At 41.7% G+C, this 23,758-nt stretch overlaps 1 protein-coding gene across 7 annotated transcripts in view; it reads left to right on the plus strand.

The window, feature by feature from the left end:
• Window positions 1-23,758, plus strand: part of ATP6V0A1 (ATPase H+ transporting V0 subunit a1) — a 28,326-nt gene that overhangs the window by 1,274 nt on the left and 3,294 nt on the right. The window contains exons 5-22 of one of the 7 annotated variants that reach the window (XM_090124808.1): window positions 359-487; window positions 5,047-5,150; window positions 5,998-6,124; window positions 7,370-7,452; window positions 8,139-8,232; window positions 9,580-9,792; window positions 10,415-10,565; window positions 10,758-10,897; window positions 11,632-11,789; window positions 12,734-12,824; window positions 13,536-13,654; window positions 13,965-14,181; window positions 14,733-14,840; window positions 15,579-15,653; window positions 17,973-18,080; window positions 18,670-18,687; window positions 20,500-20,617; window positions 21,059-21,230. In XM_090124808.1, the coding sequence (XP_089980934.1) occupies window positions 359-487; window positions 5,047-5,150; window positions 5,998-6,124; window positions 7,370-7,452; window positions 8,139-8,232; window positions 9,580-9,792; window positions 10,415-10,565; window positions 10,758-10,897; window positions 11,632-11,789; window positions 12,734-12,824; window positions 13,536-13,654; window positions 13,965-14,181; window positions 14,733-14,840; window positions 15,579-15,653; window positions 17,973-18,080; window positions 18,670-18,687; window positions 20,500-20,617; window positions 21,059-21,230 (2,225 nt within the window). The remainder of the gene's footprint in view (window positions 1-358; window positions 488-5,046; window positions 5,151-5,997; window positions 6,125-7,369; window positions 7,453-8,138; window positions 8,233-9,579; window positions 9,793-10,414; window positions 10,566-10,757; window positions 10,898-11,631; window positions 11,790-12,733; window positions 12,825-13,535; window positions 13,655-13,964; window positions 14,182-14,732; window positions 14,841-15,578; window positions 15,654-17,972; window positions 18,081-18,669; window positions 18,688-20,499; window positions 20,618-21,058; window positions 21,231-23,758) is intronic. The other 6 variants (XM_090124809.1, XM_031600600.2, XM_090124810.1 and 3 more) reach the window with 6 other exon arrangements.

The raw sequence follows: 23,758 nt of genomic DNA on the forward strand, positions 1-23,758 counted from the left end.
TCACATTTATATGGCTAAAAGTGAAAGCCAGTACATTGGCTCACTTGAATAAGTGAAATTCCTGAAAAACTCTTCAGCAGCACAATTTATAGTGAGTGGGTCAGTGTTGAGGTTGTTAAGGGCTTGTGATGATCTGAAGAATACTGCAAGTCCTACCTATAGTGGAGACTGCCTGAGTCTGAAATGTTTCAAGCAGCCCAAAGAGAATGTCACAAATAGTTTATGTGCAGCCTCCATCATTGTATGCAAATCTCATGGGAGCATAAAGCAGCCTGTGTTGTTTTAATAGATTTAATAGCACTTATTTATTCAATTGCTTTAAGGCACTTTTTTTTTCTCTTCTTTCTCCATCTTGCAGGCAAACTTTGAGAAAATTGAAAATGAGCTTAAAGAAATCAACACAAATCAGGAAGCTCTGAAAAGAAACTTCTTGGAGCTGACAGAGTTAAAATTTATACTGCGTAAAACTCAGCAATTTTTTGATGAGGTCAGAATACCGGGTGTGGGTCAGCACTTGGGCAGCAGGTTCTACCCCCTCAAACTACCATTTTTATTCTCAAATATATTTTCAGTTGTTTTGGACTGCAGATTCATCTTCCTGCTTTATCTAAGAAAGCTTCTCAAATTATTTTCCATTTCTCATGCAGTATACATAGCCACCCATGATTTGCCTCTTTTTTTTAACTTAAACAATGGTTTTACTAAAAATGTGCAAAATAAAGTACTAGTAGCCCTGAAAGCATGTTGACAGAACAGAAATTTGGTGGTACAGTGAGCAAGAGTTTCTTCGTTATGTGTACAGATAAGCAGTCATAACTCACTTACACAGAGGTATTACAATCAAACTTCAGTGTTTGAAATGTTATATGGAGATTGTTCATTAAGTCGTAAGACAAAGTTCATTGAAGTTAATGGATTTATTTTTAACATGTTGAGCCTTTGATCATGCCCCAAAACTTTTAGAGGTAAGTTCTAGAGGAAAACAACATTTAAAATCATTAACGTTTTGTCAAATGAGAGCTAGGTCAGAAAGGAACATACATCTCTGGTGTCAATCATGGTATAGTGGCCTAAAGCCTGAATAACAGAAAAGTTGGTCCTTCATCTTAAAGCATAATTATCTCAAAACCCAGGGCGTTTTCTCAGAGAGCTCCTGTGTGGTTGTTAGAGTAGTAAAGACATGGTTTTTGCTGAGAATGTGTCCAGTTTCCTCTAATCAACAATTTGATCAAAGAGTTCTTATTGGATGTGGCTCCTGGCGTTCACAAAGGCTGTGATCAAGAGGAGTTGGGCTCCTGCAAACTTCAGGCCATTTATCTAATTTTTTTTTTTTCTTGGCTCAGGATGGTGCCTGTTCAGGCATTAAGATTATTCCTGTGCCAAAATAAGCCTTCCTTGCTGCTGATGTAGATAGTGCCCATATGATCTGTTGGTTGTTCATGGGATTTGTTCAATACTAAAAGACTCGTCTCCAAGTGTTGAATGCTCACCTGGAAGTTGCTCAGAGTCTCTTTGGACGACCAGCATGAACTCGATAATCTGTTACATGGCTGCATTAAGATGCTGATTGGCTCTCCTGTTCTAACTCAATATTGAGTAAAACCTCTTGCACTTGCATTAATTGCACTCACCTAGCGAGAGCTGCCTGCTGTCTTTTTTCAAGGACAGTATGAACATACTAAAATTAATTTTCTACCTAAAAATCTGTCAGGTTGCTTGCATAAGGAGTCCTTGTGTCAGACTTCAATGAACTGGCCAGTGAAGGTTTAGATATTTATCCTCCTGTTTGATAACTGTATTCTGTAATAATAAAATGTCACAATCTGCTACAGATAGAAGTGAACTGAGCTGTTCATGCGTGAAGTTCACTGAAGTTGTCAAAACTTTGACTATTTCTTCACACTGTAATCAGAAAGCCGTGCATGAGGTCCTGACTAGCCCAGGACTTCTGGGCATTGTGCAATCCTACGTATCCTCAAACACTGAATGCTTTACTTTGTCATGCTGTCATTTGTATGGTACCTTCAACACTTGAAGACTTTAATAAGTTGTAATCAAGATTGTGCTGTTCATAGTAATAAGTTGCACAAGAAATGGCTTGCTACTTCGTCTTTTATATTTAGCATTTGCTGTCTGGAGTTTCTGCAATGGGGTTGGGAGGTTGTGAAATTCTTTCAGTTCTTGTTATAACCATTCTTGTTAGCGTAGCCATTTCTTGTTTCAACACACCATGTTGATGATTATGCTCCTTTTCTTAGTCTTCTTGTTTTTGCTTATAAAGAACAGTATGGGCTGGAGAGATTTCTCTGAAAGTTTTGCCATAAGCATCCTAAAGTGTGAGCGTAAAAGAAGACTGGAAAAGTAATGGTTAATGGCATGCAGTCCCCGTCTCTCTTCCCTCTAACTCTTCTCATCATCTGCTTTTTTTCTGTTTGTTTCGCATCTGTCATTTCTGTCTGGGCTCTGGGTCAATAAGCTAGATGGTGAAATGAATCCCTTTTAGTTCTTGTGAAAATTGATTTTTTGTTTCGATCGTGACCTGGAAGGGGCTTGAATTGTATGGTGCTGTGGGCAGCAATCCAGAGCCAGTACAGAGCAGAACCTGAATCAAGAGTGTGGAAAACTAAACTTTTCTCAGATCTTGAGATTGAAGGTGCTGATCAGGTGAACACTTAAAACTGAGTGTGACCTGATGTCACAACAACAAAAACATATAAATACAACTTCACAGTAACTTGGATGTTTCACTCACTGCTGGAGGAAACTCTTGCTCAAAGGACATTTCCTAGAGTTTCATCTTTCTGCATCGTTGCTGATGGCACTTTGATTTCCTTATAGTCTCTCCACTTTTATTAAATTAAAGCACTTGGGAGATAAACTTAAAGAACATATTTATTTATTTTTTGTACAAATAATTCTTCTGTATGTAAGTTCTTGTTTAGTGTAGTTAGTCTAGCCATCTTTTTTTTTTCTTTTTTTTCCCCCAAGCTATTTTGTTTGGTAATTTTGCTAAGCAGGACTTCTCTTTGTTTTGTGAGGTGTCCCACATAAAGGGCACAGCCCTAAGAGGGTCAGAGGTAGTGTTAAACATTTATGCAAACTGCTCTCCCAAATGAGGAGGATCCAAAGTTTTCACATGTGCTAAAATTTTTTGTTCTGTGTGCTAAAATGTGGTGATGAGCTGGTGTGCTTCAACTAGACTGGCACTGCCTCACCAGCGTTATCAGAGCATCTTGCTGGATGATAAATGCAATACAAGCCTCTTGAAATCCTAACTGTCTCATTGTTCTTCAACGTTCTGAAATCTTAATGTCAAATGGTTGCTGGTATGTTCAGTATGTTTTCTTTTGGGGGACCAAACTTTTGTTGTGTCCTCTATGGAAAAAACATGTATATATTCATGCAGTTTGTTTGATGTTGCAACAAGTTGACTTAAAGATGAATGAACCAGAGCTTCATTTTACCTTTCCAAAGTAAATTAGGGGCTCCCCTACTTTTGTAACATCTGTAAGCTAAAGCAAGTGTGTGGACAAGCCATTGAGCTTCATTTCATCAGCATTAGAAAAGCTTTCCTTGCCCATAGTGAGTGCTTCCATCTGGGAGGCAAGTAAAACGTTGCTGAGTTTTCCACTAAAACTATCGTGCGACTGTTGCACAGATGAAGGCAATGTGCTGTGCTGACAAACTGGCTGTATACTTTCACAAGGCTGTGTTGCATGCATGCCTTTTACGTGTTCTGCTCTCAAACTCTACCTTCAGGTGTATTGTCGCAGTCTCCTCTGCGCTTCGCTTGGGAAGAACTGTTTACAGAAGGTAGAGTTTGGCTCTCTGTGCTGAGGGGCTCTGTGTGTTTCTCCATTTCTCTATATAAGCTTCAGAGGTAGAAATAACTGTGTTGTGGGGCTTTGGATGAAACATGAAAGTGGTGCACAGGAGGATGTGGTCTGAGCATCCTTCCTGACTCAAATTGCTGGTTCTTACAAGCTACGTTCCCAGGAATTCTACTCTGCAAATTCCTTGCAGTGAGGGACTGTATGAACTACTTCCTGTTTTAATGCCTAGTAGTCAGGAATTGAATAGCATCCTCAGACTGCCTTAAGCAATACATCTCACTTGTCTGGAATAATAAATACAGTGAATGGGGTAAATATCTTGAAGAATAAATGGATTTAAGCACTAAGCATGTTTTTAAGATGCAAGTATACTGTGTTTTTCGTAGAGGGAGGATTTTCTACAGCCAGTAAGGAACAATTGTTACCCGGTACTTGCAGTCAGAATCAGCAACAAGATCTACATCACAGCGATGTGACAAGAAACATGGAATCCATCAAAAGTTTATCGCCTGATTCCAAGATGAAAAGGGTATTGCCTTGTCTTTGAGACATGGCAGAAGGCAGACATGGATAGAGTATGTACATCATGCATAACTGGGTGCAGGACTGCAATCTTGCAAAGTGGAAAGCTGCCCTAAGGTTTGATAAACTGCCTATGGAAGACTCAGATGAACAACAACCTTCTGTCTGTACCAATGTTGTATGTGTAAGTGCAATTCCACGAGCACTTCTGAGTGCCTTCAGCATCTTTATTAATATGCAGAAAATGCTCAAATAGGGCCAAAGTGAATCAGCATCTACTTTTTTTTCCTCTCCATTTGAGATGTAAGAAAAGATGAGTAAGATGTGTCACTGTTTTGTGCAAAAAAAAAAAAAAAAAAAAAAAGAGGTTCTTGGGAACATAACTTGTATTTAAAACATAAGTTTCTTGGAATTCTACCTTCCTTCAGACTTATATATCCCACAGCCTGTTTGTTCTGTTGCAGCAGCCTTCAGACCTTCTTGTATGGGAACTTTGCTTTGCCATTCCATCTTTTCCTCTTGTTGTTTTCCTTCTTGTGTGATTCTTGCTGTCTTGTCTATCACCTGTCTCCTTTTTCTGCTGTTTTGTTCTCTTTTTTTTTCTTTTGTCTCCCCAAACTATCTCCTGGTTCCTCGTTCCCTGCATGCCACTAACTAGTTTCATTAGATGTTAATTGATTTGTGAATTCAGGCTGAATTGCATCATCAGCAGATGGCGGATCCAGACCTGTTGGAGGAATCCTCTTCACTCCTGGAGCCAAGTGAGATGGGAAGAGGTGCCCCACTACGGCTTGGGTAATGGCAGTTAGTGCTTTCTTCTGTCTTGTGTTAACGCAGCTGCCTTTTGGTCATTCTGCAGAGTCTGCAGTGATTTGAGCACTGTTGTTGCAGCATTTAGACAAGTGCTTGAAGCAGATGAAAGCTGACCTAAAACTTACTGTTGGTCTGTGCTCTTGTCCTGCATATGTGAACTTCACACTGCGTGAAGTTTCTCTCTACATGAGGGATTGTACAAGTCTATTTCTTGTAAATCTGTTCTGTTTGCTTTTTCAGAAACTGAGCTCTCACAGCTTTGTTGAAACCAGTAACTGTGAGCATGTACTACTATGAAAAAATTCTGTGGTTCTGTATCTTTGTCACAGTTAGGCCTAGTTTCCATGACAAGGGGGTGAAGGGACCCACGGATCCATGCCCTGGGAAGAAGGTGCTTCCAGGCTGCTTCCATACGTGTGTAACTCTGTGTGGACACAGGGATTTGAATCAGTGAGGTCTTCTGAAGCACATGCTTAGAACACAGTCAGTGGTATCCCTGTCCGCTCTAATCCTTCACGTGTGACATGCCAGGAGCCTGATAAAATGAGCAGTAGTGGGCTTAGAAACTGTATGCCTAAATGCATTTGTTTCCTCTTCTAATCAGTAATTTTATTAATAGACAATTCTGTTAAGTCTCGGTTGGTGTAGTGCTGTTGTTTTTGTTTCATCTCTGTGTATGTAGAGAACTTCCCATAATGCATAAAGAATGGCTTTCAAAACGAGATTCTTGTAGCTTTCAATACGATGCTGAGCTCCAGCTGCTGTCGGTGTTCGGGGTACAGGGCTGCATGCTAATGTAGGTGCAGGGCTCACGCTGTCCCCTCTCCAGGTTTGTGGCTGGAGTGATCAACCGCGAGCGAATCCCCACGTTTGAGCGCATGCTGTGGCGCGTGTGCCGAGGGAACGTTTTCCTGCGCCAGGCTGAAATTGAAAACCCCCTGGAGGATCCCGTCACGGTAAAGTTACCCATCGTGTACAGTGGCAAAAGGCTCAGATGTGTAAAAGGATCCATTTACAGTTTTATGCCTCTTGCCCTTCATGAGCTCCATGAAGGCAAGCATTTGTGTGCATCTCTTCACAGTACCTACTTACAGCATTTTAGGCTTTAATAACAAAAGAAAAAAGAGATGGATGATAAGCCCTGTTACAAGAGGGATGAGCTTGGGCTGCAGCAAGGCATAGTTACCTCTCTGGCACAAGCATGCAGGTGCAACTCGTGTGCACTAGGCTTCCTTGAAAGAGACGCTCTTTCAGATATCAGCACTGCATGGCAGCAGTAGCTCATTTATTCTGAACTTGGTACTTTTCATAATATCTTAACCAGAAATTTAAACATACACCTGAGAATTGTTGGCTTTTTTGCAAATACAATTAGTAAATCTTGTAATTGGGGCTGGCTTTACATAGTGTCCTCTCTGCTCAAATATGTGGACAATACGCGAATTTTGGATCTTAAAGTGAAAAGAAAAAAAAAAGGGGCTGCATGAAGGCTGCACTGGAACAAAGACAGGCGTATGAAACTCACTAATTGCCTCTGTTTCTCATGCAAGGCTCCCTTGTTCTCCTGTCCTAACTGCTGGTAGCTGACCTGTTCAATTATCTGTCAGCAAGGAGAGGCTTTGTTCTTAATGTGCAGCACTTCCTTAAATTGAGGTTACACCTAATGTAATTAATTTCTAAACGTTATGGAAAGGTTTCCTAAGTGAAGTAGAACAATAACTTGTCAACAAATGCAGGAAAGGGGAACTGGCTACCAACATGAAAACAGCTGTGCAAAGAATGTGCTCTTGGCCTCCCTGGAGAAAAAAGGCCACTGAACTCCATCTTTTTTTAGTTCACTCTTTTTGCTTGATTCTGTAGTCAGCTGCCTGCAGTAAGTGATGATACATCTATTTCATTGCATCCCTGTTCTTTTGGCAATGTTTCCCAGATTTTCATGTTTATTCTATGAGGTAGGATAGATAATCTAGAATATTTTGCTTCAGTAAACACAAATGCAGAAGTAGTATTGAGGTCAAGAAACCCTAACTCTAATCCTTGTGACTTTCTGTGTTAAGGTGCATTCTTGACCTGCTGTACAATTATGATCTCTATGTGTACAGATTCCAATGAAGGGAAAGTAAGACACTGTTGTAATTCACTGTAATGCTAATATTTGGAACTAGCTGAGCTGTTACAACATACTCTTTCTTCTGTTCTAGGGGGATTATGTGCACAAGTCTGTATTTATCATCTTTTTCCAAGGTGACCAATTGAAGAACAGAGTCAAGAAGATATGTGAAGGGTATGAAGTTACTTGAAAGCCTTAGAGTTGGGCATCTTGCTATGTGTAACACTCATAAAGAACACTCTCAAATGTTTGAAACACATTGAAATGGTTTAATATCCACAGTTTTCAGCTCCTTGCTCTACGATGACTGTGGGAGTACATACTTTGACAGCAATTGAAGTGTACCAGATGTAGCTGTATCATATTTTACAGTCACAGTGGCTACTCCCTAAGCTGTAATGCTCAAAGCAGACAACTGCTTTGTGTTAGAGAATGCCTAAAAACAATGGGGTTTGTGCTGAACTCTCACACAGACTTATCAGGCTGCCAGCAGGCAGTACTGTCACAGGAGACCAACAGTGACTGCTTCCAGCGGCAGCTGCCTTGGCATGATAGGAGTAGGAGCACCCTGAACTGGGGCTAATGGACTTCACAACAGTGCTTTTGAGACTGTGTCAGTGCAGGGAACAGAGGTGGTTTTGTTTGTTTGTTTTGTTTTTTCTTCAGTATTCAGCTTTTGTTTTGGCCTTAAGCAAACTTCTATATTCGTTGGAATTGAAGACTGAAACAGTGCTTGACAGGCTTTGCTGATATTAAGATGCTCCTTGCTTTATTTCTGTGTTTAGTCTTAGCCATTTGTTTCCCTGATGGGTTAATGTTTCTCCCATCTTTGTTACTAAGGCTGCTTGCATGTCTTTCAGATTCCGTGCCTCCCTCTACCCATGTCCAGAAACACCACAGGAGCGGAAGGAAATGGCTTCTGGTGTCAATACCAGAATTGATGATCTCCAGATGGTAAAATAAATGCAGTCAATACTTGTTTGTTTAATTAATAGTTAAATTCATCTTTGGATCCTATTAAAAGACAATTGTTTTGGCCTTATTAGGTGATCATATTTTCAGCTGAGGGTAGCTTGAGACCAGCAACTGAACACTGCAGGAAAGCTGCTTGGAGGTTTTCTGCTCATTTTCTTTTTCAGAGTTTAGAGTGGTGGTTTGATCTTTGCGTGTGTCTGAGCAGTTAATTATATACATGTAAATACAGTGTCAATATAGAACTCAATACCAGGGAGCAGAGAGGAATGTGCATGAGTAAGAAGATACTGTGCTTCCAGCTCTGAAAGCATGCTTGTATAATTGCCTGTTTCATCTGCAAGAGCTTAGAAAACATTTTTAAACTTGTCTCCATGTTGAGATAACGATGCTAATTTTAATCTATCAAATTTTTTGCCTGTCTTTGTATTTTCACCTTTTGCTTTCCTAAAGAGTTTCTGCATTATGATTAAACTGTTGTGCAGCAGCCTAAATGCTTGGTAAAAGCAGTCAGCACGCAAAACTATGAAGTGCCAGCTCTGAAATATTTGACATTTGCTTCAAGGAGAAAAGGCAGTATTTCATAATGCAGAAAAACTGGAGGGATCTAAGATGAAAATCAGGAGAAAGTTCAGGAACTAGAAGGAAAAATGGTTGCATCTGAATGGCTTATTTGATACAGAACCCATATTAGCCTGGAAGATTTGTGGTGCAGCTGTTTAGTAAAGTAGATAAGAATGCAGAAGCAACTTGACTGTTAACATTCAGAGCTGCATGTGATAGCTGTGCCCTGTGTCCTCACTTTCCCTCGAGTCTCAGACTTTCCAGGCTGGGAATCTGACTTTGCCTGAGTTAGACATGTTCCAGTTGGAAAACACTCTTAATAAAAAACACTTTATCCTTTTCAGGGGAAAAAAAAAGTGTTGTAATATTACTGGGGGGTTTTAAGGTGCTGTATACCTCGCCTGCAGAACTCTTCTCTGCTCTTTTAACCTGGGTGGAGGAAAAAATGTTCTCTGTTGTCTCTGAACAGCTTAGCTCATTGTTTGAAATACCGTTTGAAATATCCACTGACCTTGGGATTAGAGGAGGAAAGTAGTCAGACTATACCTGAAAAGAAGCCCTAAACCCTTTTAGCAGAAGGGAGTAATTAGTATGGAGACTAAAGCATGTGGAAGTGTTGTGCATGGATGGGGGCAAGGGCTTATTCATCACTGTCTGTTGAATAAGGCTTGTCTTGTTGTTCAGCCCTACTTCTCTGTGCTCTTCGTACGCTACGAGTTTTGGCTGATGATTTTGCCTCATCTTTGTCTCACTTTTCCATGAAAGGTGCTGAACCAAACAGAGGATCACCGCCAAAGAGTTCTGCAGGCAGCTGCTAAAAATATTCGGGTCTGGTTCATCAAAGTCCGCAAGATGAAGGCCATCTACCATACCCTGAATCTGTGCAATATTGACGTGACACAGAAGTGCTTGATTGCTGAAGTCTGGTGTCCTGTAGCTGACCTCGATTCCATCCAGTTTGCCCTCCGGAGGGGCACTGTGAGTAACTGCTGCACTGCTCCTGTCTGCTTCTGTTCAAGCAGATTAGCAACTGTCAGCAAATGCAACAGGAATTAATTGATTTTTCTGGAAACCACTTCTTTAGACTGTTTCAATCAGCCCTCGCGGAGGAAAGCTTATCTAACATGCAGGAGTCATGGCTTATAGGTATTCTGCTGTGCGCCTCACTTAGTTACAAAGATGTTGTGTAAGCCTTCAAGTTCAGGAAAGTGCCGCGATAAAACGTTTTCCTGTGTTTGAGTCATTTGGTGCATTTGGTTAACCAGGCTGTGCTTTGCAGCTGTTTTTATATGCAGTGGAACTTAAAGGAATGATCCAGAACTTTAGCAAGCTCACTCCCTCTACTCAGACAAATAATGAAGAGTTAGGCGCCTTGAAAATTTTATTTTTCCTGTTATGTGACAGGGAGAGCAGAGGAGATTTGGCAGCCTTCTTCAATGGCCCAAGTATCTTTCATCAGGCTAGCAGTCTACAAAAATGAAAGCCTGTATTTTTCCAAATGCCAGCAGGAAATAAATGTTTTACTCTGTCTTCCATTGCCCCAAGGATATTTTCTAATCCTGATCTGTTTGTTTTCTTTTTTTTTCCACTTCCACAACAGGAGCACAGTGGTTCCACCGTCCCATCTATTTTAAATCGGATGCAAACCAATCAGACCCCACCAACATACAACAAAACTAACAAGTTCACTTGTGGCTTTCAGAACATTGTTGATGCTTATGGCATTGGAACTTATCGGGAAATAAATCCAGGTAGATCCATACTTTAAGAAGTAATGAAGTAACTTTTAGTCATGGTGTTTTTCCATGTTGACTGTCCTGTGTGAAAATGTCTAATATGGTACTTTGCAGCCTTTCGAAGTGGGGAACAAACTTGGGAGTCTGCACTACAGTAAATCTGGACTTGGTCAAATACAGTGCATTAGGAGTGTGTTTCTCTTACAGCCCCGTATACAATCATTACCTTCCCATTTCTGTTTGCTGTGATGTTTGGAGATTTTGGCCATGGAATCCTGATGACTCTGATTGCTATCTGGATGGTGCTTAGGGAGAGTCGTATTCTGTCACAGAAAAGTGACAATGAGGTAAGGAGAGGTGGTGTGCTCAGCTTTGTGTTTAATACAGGGTTGTGACTGGATTTACTTGTATCTTCCCCTTTGTTATTCCTTGAAACAGGAAGCACACAAGCAGAATGCCAAGTCTGTATGCCATAGACTGAGCTGCATCATTTCATAGTAACAGTCAGTTTCTTTTTTTTTCCTTTCAGAAATTTGTAGGAAATTATTTCTTTCAGACATTTGAAGGAAATTGTTTATTGAGTGTGGTTGGACAGCTAAGCTGCTGTAAATGGATCACCCAAAACCAGATCTGATCATAAAGGCTTGCAATGACTGCACAATTCCTAGTGTTTGTGCACACAAATGTGTGCATCTCCATGATTTTTTTCTTTTTTTTCTGTTCTAGACAATTCTGCTTCACTCAGGGCTTAGATTGATAGGAGATGAATCAGTTAATGTACGTGGACAGAGTGTGGAGAAAGCTGGAACAGGGTCAGCACTGCTTAGTTCCAAACTGGTGCTGCCAGCTGGGGTTTGCATCACTGCATGGAGTGCAATTTATCCTCCTCAGCTAATCAGCCTGCATTCGGGTTCTGTTCTTGCAGAGTTACCTCTTGCACCCTTAATCTCCCCCAAAATGGATACTGTGCTGTCAGTCCATGGGCCAGCATAGCTTGTTCTGCCTCTGACTGCTTTTGCTGTTTTGTTTGTATGAGAGATGTCCCTTGTTCTCACAGACTTTTTCTCCTCTTTCATATTAGATGTTCAACACTGTTTTTAGTGGTCGGTACATCATCCTGCTGATGGGACTGTTCTCCACTTACACAGGCCTTATCTATAACGACTGCTTCTCCAAGTCTCTTAATATGTTTGGTTCATCGTGGAGCGTCCGGCCGATGTTCTCCAAAGCCAATTGGTCGTGAGTAAATAGTTCTTAATTGAATTCTCCCCAGTACAAGAAAGACAGGGAGCTGTTGGAGAGGGTCCAGAGGAGGGCCACGAAGATGATCAGGGGACTGGAGCACCTCCCCTATGAGGACAGGCTGAGGGAGCTGGGCTTGTTCAGCCTGGAGAAAAGAAGGCTGCGGGGTGACCTCATTGCAGCCTTCCAGTACCTAAAGGGAGCCTACAAACAGGAGGGGAATCAACTCTTTGAAAGGGTGAGTGACAGCAGGACAAGGGGAAATGGTTTTAAGCTGAGGGATGGGAGATTTAGGTTGGACGTCAGGGGGAAATTCTTTACGGAGAGAGTGGTGAGGTACTGGAACAGCTGCCCAGAGAGGTTGTGGATGCCCCGTCCCTGGAGGTGTTCAAAGCCAGATTGGATGGGGCCCTGGGCAGTCTGGTCTAGCATTAGGTGGAATGGTTGGTGGCCCTGCATGTGGCAGGGGGGTTGGAGATTCATGATCCTTGAGGTCTCTTCCAACCCTGGCAATTCTGTGATTCTGTGAATGAAGTGTGATAGTGGCAAGTAGGTGATTTATCTTTCACCACTGTCTTACCAGCTCTAGAAGACAAAAACTTCTGAACTCAGTTTCAAGTGGAATAGGAAGAGGGGTGCAAATGTGATACCTCTCAAGTTTCAAACCTGCTTGTTTTCAGGAAACTCATAAAGATGCACTTTAGCACCTTTCTTATCTTTGACGTAGCAGATTCCTGTCCCTCGGTCTTTTCCGTGTGACATAGAATAGCAGGTCAAGAGACAGGTTTGTTACTGGAAAATCTTTAGGGCTGCATGGGAACCTTAAAGTTCTCTCATTTTGAGATATCCCTTGCACTCACAAGGAAGAATGCTATTAGTTTTAAAAGGAGGGCAACATTGCTTATGCTAACATATTATATAATCTACTCACATCCAAACAGAGATGAACTGCTTAAGACTACTCCTTTGCTTCAACTGGACCCTGCTGAAGCAGGAGTGTTTGGTGGCCCCTATCCCTTTGGCATTGACCCGGTAAGAACTTCCTCTGCTGTCCACAAAAGAATCTGTTCAATTCACTGTGAAAGTTTTCCACATCCTAGCAAAAGGTATTTGAAATAGTTGTGAATGATGAAAATGAATCTAGTTCCAAAGAGGCAGTAGGAGCAAGATAGAAAGACTTATTCTTGGGACCATGAAAGATTTCTTCCTCGCCCTTTCCGAGCTGCATTTTAATCATATCTGGTATGAGACTTAGAAATCGCTTCATGAAGTTACTTTTATTCCTACTTTGGAGAAAGCCAGTTCTCTCTTTCCAGTCAGTCTTGGAAATATAATTTCTGAGTAACAGTCATTTTGTAGCTGCCTATTTCAATAACACTACTCCTATGCTTTTAGGATTTGATAGAAAAATTTGCATGTGTTCCACATAAAAGATGAGGTGGCAGAAAGTCAGAACTTATGTGTAATTTCTTGTTGAAATGTATAAACAGGTTTTCTGTCAAGATAACAGCCCTCTGTACTCCTTTCCTGCTACTTTTGGCAAAATGAAAATAAGCAAGGTTTGATTCCTGCTCTGGTGGTGGGATCAGTCGGTTCTTATCAGAAAGGTTGTCTGCTGAGTTTTCCTGAGCAGATATCTGTATGACAAACACATACTGGTTAGCTTAAATGGAACATTTTCATTCTTTTCTGTTTTCCTTTTACTCCGTGTTTGGCTGACTCAGTGTTGGTTTTTTTTCACAGATCTGGAATATTGCCAACAATAAACTGGCCTTCCTCAATTCATTTAAGATGAAAATGTCTGTGATTCTTGGCATTATCCACATGCTCTTTGGTGTCATGTTGAGTCTTCTCAATCACATGTAAGAGTCTTTGTTCTGTTTTTCTGATGGGAGAGGAGGGAGAATTTCTCTGGGTGTAGTTTGTGTATCAGTTTAAGATGCAGAAACCTCAGACTTTCTGATTGAAGGGCATAGTAGTTATTTCTGTCTGTGTAACTATTACGTGTCAAGTAATTAACTGTGTTTTAAGTCCTAGCTCTTACAGAAATGCACAGCCTCTGCAGTTTTGATACAAAACTGCTTTTTCCTTCTCATTTAAAGTTTTTGCCCTACATAAGGCTAATGCAAACTAAATGTAATTTAAAATTTTCCTCTTTTTATTTTCCTGTAGATATTTTAAGAAGCCACTGAACATATACCTTGGATTTATTCCAGAGATGATTTTCATGTCCTCGCTGTTTGGATACCTTGTTATTCTCATTTTCTATAAGTGGACAGCCTACGATGCTCATACATCAAAGGAAGCCCCAAGCCTTTTAATACATTTTATCAACATGTTTTTGTTTTCCTATGGTGATACCAGTAACAAGATGCTTTATAAAGGGCAGGTGTGTACTGTTTTTTGAATTGTAAGGTCAGAGGTGCTTTCTGATATTCGTCTTTGATTGACCTTGTAATAATTGTAAAATTAAGCATTAAGCACTTTGTGAGAGAAGAAATGTGGCATTGTTTCCAAAGCCTGACACTATGTAATATGGAAGAAAGACAGAGTTTCTATGCAGAGAATTTATATCAGTCTGAGCACATCAGCTGTGGCTCCACGATACTTGGATCCAAATCAACAGTGGGAAGTCAATAGGAATATTGCCCTGCACCTACAGTACAGTGCCTCTGAGCTTAGCAGCACGTGCTAATGCTGTTTGCAGGATCTTTTGGCTTCTTCCCTCATCTGACTAGTATCAGTGTTACCTGCTGCGTGCAGGCAGTTGTGGCAGCTGCAATCAGGTATCAAATACAGCACATCTTCTTGGAAGAGAGAGTGTGTGAAGCATCCACATACTCTGGGAATTCAGTCATTCAGTGTTGCTTAAGACTGCCTGAAAGGGTTTGTGTGAAGATGGATTGTCACTAAATCATCTGAGGCTTGTTTCTTTTACAGAAAGGACTCCAGTGTTTCCTTGTGGTGGTGGCATTACTGTGCGTGCCATGGATGCTGGTAGCTAAACCTCTGGTCCTTCGCCACCAGTATTTAAGGAGAAAGCACTTGGTGGGTGACTACCTTGTATATTTTCAATATGAGAACAAATTGTAATTGAAAAGCTGTTTTCCACCTTGTCCTTGGTATGTGGGTTCACACAGTGTTACAGACCTGTAAAGGCTCTCTGCATATTCCTGGGCATAGAGGCAGGTGGCTGTTACTGGAGATGAAGTATTGCCTGCCTGCTTCTCAAACTGGATCCAGCATCAAACCAGCTTTAAAAATCCTACCTGTTGGTAATGATAAAAACAATAAAACCACCTTCAGCACTGTCAGCTGGTTCAGGAACCCGGTCTTAGTTGTTGCTGGATGCACTTCTGGGCTTTTGCTAGGGTGATGATGTAAAAGCAAAGGAGTTAGCTTCATTGGCGTACAGACTTAATAACCATCTTTGTTAAAGCAGTTTGGATGGTTTAAAAAAGAAGATAGCATAAGTCTATTTCTTTTTTTTTTTTATGTGAGAGATTATCTCCTGGGGGTAATCTCTAGGTTTCCGACTGTATTGTAAAGAATCTTTCCAATAAAATGCAGGAACTTGTCACATGTGCACTGGGGATACTTGAAAATTCTCCCTGCATGTATGGCAGACAGCTTTTAGGATGTTAAGTGAGTCAAAGATCAGTTCAGTTAAAGACACTCCCTCTCCCTTCTCTGACCATCTTTCATCCTCCCATGTCCCCTCCATTCGTCTCCCTTTCTCTTTTTGTCTTCTTCCTCCTCCCTTTCTTTTCTTCCATTCACTATCAGGAAGGGCAGCCCGTGGAGGCCCAGGTCAGCACAGTCCTGAACGAGCAGGCACTAGAGGCAGCAGCGGCTGCAACAGTGAGTGGATTTAAAAATCACCTGATGGATTTATATCGAATTAACAAGAGAGCATGAAATGTACCTGAATTTCATAAGTGAATGACTACTGCACCTTTAGGGTGAAAGAAAGACACTTTCTCTTGGAAAGAGCAAAGTTCAGCAAAGCTGATGCATTCTGGAAGAGCTACCAGGCTGCTGGATAATAGTTACATACGCACAGAATGCAGGCACACTTCTTTGCAGGAGTGTTGCTGAAATCACAACCTGCAGAGCAGCACAAGAATACCTTGCTGCCACATCCCCCCCCAAGTTAAGTTCCCCTTTTTCCTTTTCTTGCATATCTGTTTAAGCTAGAGTAGGATTTCTTTCACTGAAGCATTTTTGTTTACATTGTGTTCCCAAGCATGTTAGTGATGGCCTCCCAACAACATCATAGCAGTAATTACTGCATCTGTGCCTGTGTAGGCACTTTGACTTAAAGCTGTAACGTGGTGCTGCACAAATAAGCTACAGACAGCCCTTTGGTGTGAAAGCTTTCTGGGAGAGCAATGATTGCAGCAGCTCCAGAACTTTATCCCTTCCCCTGTACATCGTATTTCAGATGGGTTTTAGTTCTGAATGCTACCTCTCTAACAAGCTGAAGTCTTTCAAACTATGAAACACGTTGTACTTTGTGTCAGAGGTGATTTGGGGACAACTTCTGAGCTGTTGGCTCCTGTTTCTATTATGAAATCTTAAGTAGCTACACAGGTCAGAAAAGACAGTGCATCTCTTGTGCATAATTCATCCAACATATTAAGTGCATCCAATAAGAGAAGCTGTGAGTGAAGATGTTTGCTTGAAGTGTGGTTAGAACTGTGAAGTTGGTTGGAGCTTTTGGAGCTGTGTTAAGTTTGGCTGCAAAGAACAGACACGAGTGTGAGGGAAGAGCTTCAAAGTACAGATTCATGCAGACCAGGAATGTAGAAATGCAGGACTAATACTATTTTTCAGTAACTACTGATTTTTTTTTTTTACTATGATATTTTTTTACTATCTTAGCTATAAATGTAGTCTGGCTGTTTTCATCTTATTTCTATTTTCAGAGCATAAATGACTGTCTAATTTATTTTTTCGAGAAACAACCCAGCCAAATCTTAAATTCATGTCTGATATTTTGGCCAAACGTTTTGTTCAGCATTAAGCAGAAGTAAGCTTTTAAGAGCAGATCAGCTGAAGAACAGAACGCTGAGCAGCAGTGCTGCTGGATGCCAGAGCCGTGCAGTGTGAGAGCAGACGGCTGTCAGAATCTTGAGTGCTTCGTTTTGTCAACCCTAAAGTTATAAAGAGTTAATGTTGTTACTTAGTCTGTTTACATTCCATGTCACAGATGACCCCAGTACAATCCTGAGGCTGAACACAGGGATTTTGTTCCCATTTGTGGCATTTTAGTTTGTTTCTCTAGGTAGGTCAGACCCAGAGGTCTTCACGTGCAATCCTTCAGATCAGTCACAAGCATTTTGTGTCTTTGGAACACCTGGAAGGAAGGAGGAATCCTGCTGTACAGTGCCACGTGCTGAGCAGAAATCCAGAAATAGTGATATGCCAGTCAGACCTTTGTAGTGTGGTACACATTTACAATGCATAAAAGCTCAGCTTGAGAACAGTCATGGTGAGCAGTTCTCTGCATCCATTCTTGGCTGTGAGAGTCTATGTGCCATAAACCTCACGTTAACTGCGTAGTGACTGCAGTGCTTGGTGACTATCGAAGGGGTTTCAGATTGGTTTGTGGCTTATTCATTTCTACTTGGAGTGCAGTGGATTTATGGCTGTCAGACCCTGAATGTCAAAACAACTATCTATAAAAGGAACTGCTTGCACAACGCAGAATTTCCATGTGAGGGAAAGTCTGATTTCCCACGTGTGTTGGTGTGCCTGACATGGTGTGCGTGTGCATTTGTGAGCCACTGTGTGACTTGTCTCATCTACAATAACAGTGGTGTTTCACTCGGATTCTACGTGCTTGCTTCACAGCTGCTGTTGTGCAAAACATTGGTCTGTTCACATCAGTTACAGCAAACGTCCTCATGAGAGATTTGGCATTTATTTCACTTAGGTTTGCAGTTACTTTATAGAAACGTATCAAGTATTCATTCAGACCTTTTTTCCCAGCCTTACAGGATTCAGCATCTTTTCTATCCAAACTGAGAAAAGGAATTGTACAGCTGATTAAACCTGGGCTTTAATATTTTGTCTTCTTCTGTGAGCAACTGCTGCTGTGCACGGAGTCGTAAGCTTCTGCTGTCATAGTAAGCCACAAACAACACTTTTTATTCTTTCTTTTTCTTCATGTATTAGGGAACACACAACTTTGGTGGGATCCGGGTGGGCAATGGACCAACAGAGGAGGATGCTGAGATCATTCAACATGATCAGTTATCTACCCATTCTGAGGAGGGGGAGGAGGTAAGTACCTGAGCGTCCTCTGTCTCAATGCACTTGGGAACAGAACATGCTGGTTTGGCTGTATTTTCAAGTTGTTTAAATAGCAACGTTCTCAGTGGAGTGTTTTCATAGCAGTAAAGTACTGCAGTCTTCTGGTCATTCCCAGGACTCCAAGGTGGGGAAAAAGTATAATTTGCAGGCAAAGGGAAATTTAGTTCTGTTTGTCTTCATTAGAAGGAACCACCATCTCATAGGCTGTGCAGTGAGGGTTGCACAGTGTTCCCACACAGCTTATGCCCTGGCTGAAGTGCAGTGCATTTTGCTATTTGCTTCTCCACTGTTAGCCAAAATCCGAGGCCATTTTTCTGTAGTAGTGAGTTCCTACTTCTTGTATTTGTTCTGACTGCTGGGGTTGCATTGGCTGCTTTGCCTTACTGCTGATAGAGAAGAAAAAGGAGACGATCTCTTTTAATTTGGGAGTTTTTTGCCTCCATGTAGTGCATGTGATTTGTTACTGCTTTACTGTGTCGTGTTTAGGAGGGAATGATTGAATGTGTTCATGATTAATGTTATTGAGACACCACACTAAATGCGAACTTATGTTTTCAAGCCTACAGAGGATGAGGTGGTAAGACTACAGCCAGCTTTGCTGCATTCATGTGTATCTGGAACGTTTCCCATTGGTGTAAACCACACACTGAATTGAGCGTTATGTCATGGCATCTTTTCCAAAAGATCCAGCTACTGACATGCTACAGGCCATCTTTAATCCTTCATACAGTGTCACACCCACTAACAGACCTTTGATTACTTCATTTATTTAGCTTGTTTGTCTTATCCCTTGTCTGCAGATCTCTTAGTTTTCCCAGAAAGCTGTTAAGCCAGAACTCTGAAACTGAAAAGTTTATGCTTTAAACTTGTGAAGAAGTCTCATTCGCCTTATGTTGTGTCTTTGGTAATTCTGCATTGCAATAAAACACTTAAAGCTGGTATGCTCTCCCCCCCCTCCCCCACTGACTTCTATTTTAAGGACAATACTGGTTGTTGCCAATGAGAAAATACAGCAAATCTGGTCCAGTTTTCATATTTCATTTCAGCAGCAGCTTATCTAACCTGCATTTTTCTGTAAGAAGAGAGGCTCTGTTCTGAGAAACTGCTCATTCATAAATAGTTGTAAGAATTATGAGTGTTAAGTGGTTTTTAGGAACTCCTGTGCAGAATTTATTGCAGGTGTCAGGAAATCAGGTAACCAAATTTGTTATGAAAATATAAAGGTCACGAAAGTAGAGTAGCTTTGCAAGAATGATGTTGTCTTAAATGATGCTGAAGGTGGTTCTGTTATGTGGAAGGTGGACCTGTGATGTATGTTTCCATGAGGAATTGGTGTTAATCCTGTAATCCTCTGAAAAATGTGTAAAACAACAAATGCTCCAACAAAGTGATCCTGCTGAGCCTTCCAGCCCCCAGCACAGTGAAGGCTTCTCTCCAGCAGCTGCATGAGGCTGTGAATTGTCATTGTTGAAATATTTATCACGTTCCATTAATTGCACACTGGTGTGCAATGTGTGCTGGGAGGTGGCACTGTTTGCTGGGACAGTTTTTGCTAAAGAACATTGCAGCTCTCACTCTGCGGAGGAAGAATTACACTTTTGACAGTTCATTTAACTTTGCTGCTTAAAATATTTACTGCCCTGTGTATATTGAGAGCAAAATGAGAGCATAAATAGCCTGCTGTGCATGCCTGCAATGCGAGTTGCTCCATGTCTTTAAAATACCACTTTGACTTGACTTAAATATGAGCAGTTTCTGAAGCACAGATTAAATCCAGAATGTGGGGAATGCTTTCACAAGGTGAGCAATAAGAAACTGTCCTTCATGGCAGACTTTCTTATGATTTTTTAATTATTATTTCAAAAAATTACCAAGGCACAGAGATTTATGAATTGTACGGGTAGGACTGTCTCAAAACTGCTTTGTGCATTATTTTTGCTTTCAAAGAGGATAAGTCCATATTTCGCAAAACGGTCTTTTCACAAAGGTGCATACACAGTATTGACTTGGAATACTGTCTCTTTTCTTGTAGAAGTACATGCAACTTACCAGTGAATTCATACGAACGCCATCTTGTTGCTGTACAGTCTTTTCCTGGCAAAGTCAATGGCAGAATTCAGAATATCTTGATTTTGTACAATAGGACATGAAAACAATCATTAAAACTGCAGCAGTGAACTGTCATTCTATAAAGCCCAGTAAGACAAGAGAATTTGGTTTTAATTCATAAAACTGACATGCTAAACCAGGAGAAGACAGTATCAGTGTCTAAGTTCAAACACGATGACCTTGGTGATAGCACCAGGTAGTTGCTCGTTCTCCCCAGTCAGCCAGCCCTTCCTGCCTGCACATCTCGCAGCTTTCTTCATTTTCTGTGTTCACTTTGCAGTTTGACTTTGCTGACACTGTGGTGTACCAGGCCATCCACACCATTGAGTACTGCCTGGGGTGCATCTCCAACACTGCGTCCTACTTGAGGCTCTGGGCTCTCAGCTTAGCCCATGCACGTGAGTACTGCTGGAGTGGAAATCCAGCTCAGTGCCACCAATGGACCTGGACTGGTGGTAGGCAAAGGGCAGCGGTGCAGGGGGCTTCCCCAGAGCTCAGCTCTGCGGTGTCAGGCACTGCTGGAGGAGGGCAGAGCTGTGTGTAAACACCACTATCTGTGTGTACAGCACCCTGCTAAGAGCTGTCTGGATCTGGAAGGATGGGTGGGGTTGGAAGAGCTGAGTGAAGCAAAGGGCTGCTGACCAGTGGGTCTGCACTGCATGCAGCAGTGTCCTGACATACCTGCCTGCAAAAACTCTTGTCTCTCTTGAGTTTCCCATTTCATTATGGTGGAAGATTTTTTTTTCTCAACCTCAGTTTCTGCTCTATAAGAAAACTGCAGCTCTCTCTTCTTGTTGGATGCTCTGAAATGAGTCCTCTCTTCTCTCTTCCCCTGGCAGAGCTCTCGGAGGTGCTGTGGACCATGGTGATCCACACTGGGCTCAGTGTGAGGAGTCTGGCTGGAGGCTTTGGCCTTTTCTTCATTTTTGCTGCTTTTGCTACCCTGACGGTAGCAATTCTCCTGGTCATGGAAGGCCTGTCTGCTTTCCTCCATGCTCTTCGCTTGCACTGGTGAGTTACAGCAATGCTCAGAAATCATGAGCTCAACATGGAAAGGAGATTGATGTCACGTGGGCTATCTGGAGAAATGCACATCTTCTAGAAGACTGTGCTGGTTGTTACACAGTGAAAGTGAGGCTATACCATTGGGGTGGTGGATAACACTGTGGTGAGATGGTCATGTTCAGAAGTGCTGGAGGACCATAACTCTTTCCTAAACATCCTACAGAAGATGTGCTCTGACAGCAGGAAGTCTTTAATATGGTCAGAGATTTCACTCTTCATTCTGTTAATACTCTCCTCTCTCCTAATCATAGGCATAAACTTGCTTAGAAACTGTGGAGAGTAGCTGAACTCTAATTAAAAATAAATTAGACCAGAGCTTTGTGAACAGTAGGATGGGGATGCTGCACAAGGTGAATGAACGTGCTTCTGGCTTTCAGCTTTTTGTTCTGTCCTTTGGTCTTCTGCCTGGTTCTGTTGCTCCTGGTAAGCACAGAGAGCAAAGTGAAGTTTGGAAGGATCTTTCTGTTTTGTTAAATGGAAAAAAAACTGTTTTGAACACTTTTTAAAAGCAGTCTCCTTAGTGGGAAAAGGAAGTTGTGCTTTTCAACAGTGAGCAGAAACACCCTTTTTTGCACTTTTCCCCCAATTTCTCAGGAGTGGTAACTTTGTCCCTTTGCTCTCTCTGCTGACAGCCTATTTGGGTGAGCACTGAGATGTTCAGGTGTGTCTCTGTAGCGAAGTGAGTGGAGATGGATCTGGAAATGCAGGGCTGGCTGTAGCCATCTTGTGCTGAGGGAGCCCATGTGGGGGCTGCTGCTGAAAATGGCTGCTGGGTGGTGCTTCTGTTTTTTTTTTCCTGGCTTCCAGCCTAGGAATCTTTATACCAGGCAGTTGAGGCCTTCTTGCTGGCTGGTGTTTCCTCATCCTCATACTGCTGTCACTGTACTTGCATCAGTGTGAAAGGAGTTCTGCACACCCTGCCCAGTATTGCTGCTAACAGTCCAAGAAGAGCAGAGTGAGCAGAACTGTGTATGCTGTGTCTCTGGTCTTCAGTGTGTGCAAATTAATAGATTGTCTGGAGTTTGGTGCTTGTTGGCACATTTCTGTATAACAGTAGGTACGCATTTCTGAATGCTCTTCCTTGGCAGACTGTAACCCTTTTTACTCAAGGGAATCGCCTTAGTTAGGAAAGTGTGTGTTCTTGGTCTTTTTTCTTTCTTTTTTTGGAGATACCGATTTTGTGTTAATAATCACAGACTGCACTTAAGGATACTGCTCACAAAGCATCTGAACCAAGTGTGAGTGAGAGGTTACAGCTCAGCAAAGAGAGTTTTTTCACATTGTATGTATGTAAAATGTGATTAAAATTATCTGGAAATGTGTAAAGGGAAGATAGATGCATGAATGGAGAGCAAAGAGGAAAAAAACAGCTAAGCAACAGCAGTAAGCACACAAGTCACAGGTGCTATGCAGAGCATAGTAGGGCCTTGTTGGGAGCTGCAGAACTGAAGCTCTTCAGTCATATTTCCCCTGGACATGTTTCAAACTTGTAAAGCCTTAAATTACATTCTCTAAGATAGAACCTGCTCAAGTTTAGTCTCTGAAAAGCAATCTGAAGACAGTACTTCAGACTGAATGTGATGTGCTGGGATTGTTTTGCATTTGTTTGGATTTCCATTATCAGTGGAATGAAAAGTGCACCTGCAGATGTTCAAAACAACATGCTGTTCACATTCCTTTTTGTTTCCAAACTTGAAATTGGTAAACTTCCAATGGTATGTGTTCCTTTCTTAGAAGGAAGGTGGAGGGGGGGGAGCAAAATATCTGTCCTGGGAGGAGCAGATCGGATTTTGTTACTCTTGGGACAAGAGTCACCTATCTGGAATTCTGAAGGTGTGGGTGGTTCAGCCTTCCTGGAAAGGGGGAATCGTTCAGCACATGTCTTGTTAGTGAGGAGAATAGATTCTTCCGAGAGTTCTACCTATCAGTGCCAGTTGAGGAAGACCTGCAGCGTGCTTTTGCAGAAAGCATGCATTCCTTCTGCAGGCTGGGTTCTTCTGGGGGCATTTTGGGGTGGAGAAAGCAATCAAAGTGCTGCCAAGATTGCAATTGCATATCAGTTCTGCTGGAGCTTGGTAGCTGCCTTAACTATTCCTATTCCTTTCATTGCAACATCACTGTACTGAAATATAATGCTGTTTGCTTTTTTTTTTTTTTTTTTTTTTGCTATCTAGTTTGACATTGCTGTTGATGTTAATGTATCTTTTTTAATCTGGTCAGATATTCCAACTGAGCAAACACAGACTTTGTCTAAAATGAGAGGATTATAACTGGAAGCTAAGCAGGCTCCCAGCTGAAATAGTTTCAGTGCAGCCATCTTCAGCATAAAGCAACATTCTAGGCTCTGTTTCAGGCCTGATTTGGACCTCCCTGGGAGGCGTGTGTGCTTCTTGTGCTCTTGAGACAAACATAAGTGTGTTTTTTCTTTACCATGTGTTGCCCGAGCTGTTTGCCACTAATTCATACATTGAAAG

The sequence above is a fragment of the Phasianus colchicus genome, chromosome 26 (assembly GCF_987193195.1).
Source record: "Phasianus colchicus chromosome 26, bPhaCol1.hap1.1, whole genome shotgun sequence".
Lineage (NCBI taxonomy): Eukaryota > Metazoa > Chordata > Aves > Galliformes > Phasianidae > Phasianus > Phasianus colchicus.